At 57.4% G+C, this 4,669-nt stretch overlaps 1 protein-coding gene across 1 annotated transcript; it reads right to left on the bottom strand.

The window, feature by feature from the left end:
• Nucleotides 1–1,051: 1,051 nt before the first annotated feature.
• On the bottom strand, nucleotides 1,052–4,431 carry AQP5 (aquaporin 5). The gene is made up of 4 exons (XM_012559089.1): nucleotides 4,069–4,431; nucleotides 2,514–2,678; nucleotides 1,994–2,077; nucleotides 1,052–1,237 (listed from the first exon to the last, which is right to left on the bottom strand). Exons 1-4 carry the CDS (start codon nucleotides 4,429–4,431, stop codon nucleotides 1,052–1,054), a joined length of 798 nt encoding a protein of 265 aa, XP_012414543.1.
• Between the last annotated feature and the right edge of the window lie 238 nt (nucleotides 4,432–4,669).

The following is a 4,669-nucleotide window of genomic DNA, read 5'->3' as shown; positions in this document are numbered from 1 at the left end:
GTGTGTGTGTGTGTGTGTGTGTGTGCGCGTGTGGAGAGGTGCTCCCTCTGAGTACAGGCTTCCAAAACGGCACCTTCTGTGATCTCCAGGTGCAGAGAAAGGAATCTAGGGTAGTGCCTCCCCTTCAATGACAGAACCTAGCAGGTCACCGTCTTAGCATCTCAAGGGACTGCCAGCTGGTCAACTTTTTCTCCACCCTGCCTGGCACACCTTGGTGCTGGTGCCAGGCTCTCAAGTGGCAGAGACTTGACATAGCTGAGGTAGAAGCGGTGAGTGGTGAGTGACATGGGCAAGGATTCCTCTTCCTCTGCTTCCACTGTCTCCTCCTCTCTCTCCCCCATCCCTCTGACTTTCTAGGACTCCCTTATCCTCAGTTTCCCAGTCTTCCCACAGAGAACTTGTCCTGGGGTTCCCTTGTGCCCTGTGGAGATTGAGGGGAGGGGTGGGATGACAAAGAAGAGAGGTGATGAGCCAGGGCGTCTCAAGAAGCTTCTGGAGTGAGACAAAGGCAGAATCTGAGTATCAGTGATTTATTGGGAAGCCTGCACCTCAAACACCAGTAGCCCTACCCCACTCATCTTTGATCAGAAATAAATAAGGCACCATTCAATGAACCAGTCTGTGTTCCTCCTCAGGAGATCTAGGGGAGGGTCTACCTGTCTCTGCTGTCACAAGGGCTGCAATCCCTCTGGCTTTTGAGGAAGAGCTGAGGAGGGTGGGGAGAGCAGACTATAGGCCACCCCTTCCTGGCCTGGCCCTGGGGCAGCCTGGGAGCTTCCTGCTACGTTCAATCTCTGAGGTCTGACCTCACAACAGCAGTCTGCTCTGTTCCAGAGAGACACCCTCCCCACCAGACTCCAGCCCTTCACCCCCACCCCGAGAGCCCTGCCATGGGTCCCTGCACCCAGCTCTAGCTGTGCAGCCTGGGGAGCCAGTAGCTCTTCCCCAACCAAAAGAACCTGGCTGTGGGGGAAGAAAGCTTTGCTGTCATATGTTTTTCTTTTCTTCCCCTGTGTTCAGGGGCTGGGGGCAGGTCCCTGCCCGAAGCTGTTCAATGGGCGGTCAGCTCCATGGTCTTATTCGGCTCCTCCCGATGCACCTCCCAGTCCTCCTCCAGCTCGTACGTGCCCTTGACCACAGCCACACGCTCACTGAGGCTCAGGGAGTTGGGGAAGAGCAGGTAGAAGTAGAGGATGGCAGCCAGGGTAGCCCCCACAATGGGCCCCACCCAGAACACCTGGTGGAGACAAGGCCATGGTCAGCGGGCTGGGTTCCAGGCCTTAGAGACCAGAGGACATACCCACAGATCCTCAAAGGAGACAGACTTCCAGACCTCCAGAGGGAAAAACCTCCTCCCACCTCAGGAACAGATATGCTGACCCTCCCCCCCATCCCCAATGACTAAGACATGGACCACAGAGGGACAGGAATCCAGAGGAGAGAGACAGATTCCCAGAGGGACAGGTCCGTTCCAACCACACCCCGAAGAGAGACAAATGAACCTTCAGAGACCTTCAGATCCTCAGAGACAGAAAAACAGACACGGACTCTGGAGAGGGAGGACATAAGCTCTCAAAGGAGGTGGCAGATTGTTCAGAGGGACAGACACACAGGAAGACTCTTCCAACACCTTCAACCTTCAACGAGGATAGATAAACAAAACACCAGAGAGGACAGATATACAGACCCCAGAGGGACAAACAGAATCCTCAGAGGAGATTGATACAAGTATAAACCCCCTTCCCCAGAGGGACAGACACACAGACCCCTTCCCCCCACCAAGGTCCCTGTCCTCTGGGGCTCAAGCCATATAACCCCACCCCTGCCCTTGCTCCAGCCACATGCTATCTCCTACTGTGTCCCCTTCTCTCTCCAACCACCACTCCCTGGGCCCCAGCCCCAGGCTCTGGGTCCACAGCAACCAGAAAGCCCAGTTAGCTCTCAGCTGCCATGGACCTGCATCACAGGGATCTGGGGGAGGGCCCAGGCTCACCCAGTGCGCAGGGCCGAACCGATTCATGATTACTGCAGGTCCAAAGGAGCGGGCTGGGTTCATGGAGCAGCCAGTGAAGTAGATCTGAATAGAAAAAGGGAAGTGATGAGGTGGGCAAGGTCCTTATCCACTCATATGGGCCCAGGACTTTCCCAAGCAGCTCAGGGCTCAGCTAGATCTCAGACTCAAGTCTCCCGTTTCTTAAGCTGGCAACCACTTCCTCCATGGATCCTAGCTGCCCTGTTAACCATGGCCCCCACCCTATCCCCTCCTCTCTTCTCTGTCCTGAGCTTGGGCTTAACTCCCTGTTCCCACTCCCACCCCATCCCACTCACTCTCTCTCTCTCTCCTAAGCTAAGGAAGTTTTTTTTTTTTTGTGATCAAGCCTGGCCCACTAGGGCCAGGGTCCAGTGGCCCCAAATCTAGGCCTTAAAGTCTTTTGTGCTCATTGCCCAAAGGTCCCCTTTATTTGTCCTGAGTGGCTCCCCCTAACCCCACCTGAGGTAGCAACACTGCTCACCCCCACGAAGTGGCCCAGTGTGACGGACAGGCCAATGGACAGGGCCGGGGACCCCACAGGGCTGGTGCGGCGGGTGTCAGTGGAGGAGAAGATGCAGAGTGCCAGCTGGAAGGTCAGAATTATCTCCACCACCAAGGCCTGGCCCGACGTCGTGTTGTTGTTGAGCTGCGCAGGGAGGGTGGGTAAGGACCCCACAGCACCCTGCCCTCTTAGACCCCATACTGTCAGCACAACCAAGCCCTGCACACATCACCTCAGGGTAGCCATTGGCAGAAGGCATTATGTACTTTACAGTCCGCACAAAGCTTGACACTCAGGCCTGTGGCCAAAGAGCAGAGCTTGTCACAGTCTTGTCAACAGTTCTGCCCAATCCCCAACTTCCATAAGCTGGCATTTCACTCTCCCTCCTGTGGGCAGCTGCCCAGTTTGCCTACCGCACCCCCACCCAGGCCTCCCGCCTGTGCCTGACCCACTGCTGGTGCCAACCTCAAACCTGTCTCTCTGATGCGGCTGACTCACGGCTTGACAATGGCCAAGAAAATCCTCCTTTGTGTTTGATTAATGAACCCAGTTTGTGTGGGACGTCAGGGCTGAATCTGGGGCTTTGGGAGGAGGGAGGCAGCAGGGAGGCAGGGCTAGGATGGGAGGTGGGGAACCAATATTCAACAGAGACCCCTAGGCATTGGCACCATATCTGGGGGTTCTAAATGTAACCTCCTCGACACCTGCTATGGGAGGTATGATCATCTGGTGCAAAAGGTTAAGCTCTCGGCTGCTAACCGAAAGGTTGGCAGTTGAACCCACCCACTGGCTCCAAGAGGGAAAGACCTGGCAATCTGCTCCTGTAAAGATTACAGCCTAAAAAACCCTACGGGGCAGTTCTGCTCTGTCACATGGGGGGTCGCTGTGAGTCGGAATTGACTTCACTGCACCCGATAACAACATGGGATGACTGAGGAAAATGAGGCACAGAGAAGCCAAGGTCACCCAAAGCCAGGATTACAACCCACCTCTCTCTGGTGGTTCCATTACACCACTCCACTGAAGAGCGGAGAGGAGAGCTGAGAGGATCCCAGGAAGATAAAACTCAGCAGTGAGATAGGAGTAAAGGCAGGAAAGGAGTGGGCAGTAGGCACCACGAGAGAGGCTAGGATGGGGTCGCATGAGGGAAGGGGGCAGAGGAGTGTGGACATGGACCGGGGGAGGCTGAGTGGGGGGCACACACAGACTTGTAGATTCATCTTTCTGGTCTTGGGCTTTCCTAGCACTGGTGCAGAGCCCTGGTGGCACAGTAGTTAAGAGTTTGGTTGCTAACCAAAAGGTTGGCCCTTCGAATCCACCAGCTGCTCCTTGGAAACCCTGTGGGTCAGTTCTACAACATCCTATAAGGTTGCTATGAGTTAGAATCGACTGGAAGACTGGGTTTGGTTTGGTTTGGTTTAGCACGGTGTGCACTGGCCCCCTCTGTCGCACCCATTCTCAAGATGGGGCACTGCCTGACCCAAAGCCCACTGCCAGGGTCCCAGCTCCCACCCCCAGCCCTGTGGGCACTCACGGAGTTGACAGCCAGGTTGCCCCGGGCATTGACTGGTGCTACCCCGTAGAGGATGCCGGCCCCAGCAATGGCTCCCACTAGCTGGGCCACCACGTAGACAGCAGCACGGAGCAGCGAGATTTGGTTGCCCACCAAGAGGGCGAGGGTGATGGCGGGGTTGATGTGGCCTCCACTCACAGGCCCCAGGGCCTGGACCAGGGTGCCTATCGCCAGACCAAACGCCAACGAGATCTGCAGGATGGAGGGCAGCGCCGATGGCCACTTGAGAGCTGAGCCGAGGCCAAAGAAGACGAAGATGAGGGTGGCCAGGAACTCCGCGAACACGGCCTTGATGAAGGCCACGGAGCACACCTCCTTCTTCATGGTGGCCGCGGGGGCCCGGCGGCAGCTGCAGCGCAGGGCGCCCTTCGGGGCGGCGGGGGCGGGAGCGGGGAGTTGGCTCCCAGGCTCTGCGCTCTGTCTCGCGTCTACTCCCCGCCTGGTGGCCTGTGGCGGGCCCTGCAGGGGTGCGCTATATACTGGGAGGGCCGCCCGGAGTGGGCCAGGCGCGGGGGGCAGGGGGCGCCTCCCGCGCGCGGCGGCCAGAGCCGCGAGCAGGGCG

The sequence above is a fragment of the Trichechus manatus genome, unplaced genomic scaffold (assembly GCF_000243295.1).
Source record: "Trichechus manatus latirostris isolate Lorelei unplaced genomic scaffold, TriManLat1.0 scaffold00209, whole genome shotgun sequence".
Taxonomy (NCBI): domain Eukaryota; kingdom Metazoa; phylum Chordata; class Mammalia; order Sirenia; family Trichechidae; genus Trichechus; species Trichechus manatus.
Note: the sequence above shows the minus strand (reverse complement) of the source record. Positions and strands in the feature narration are given on the sequence as shown.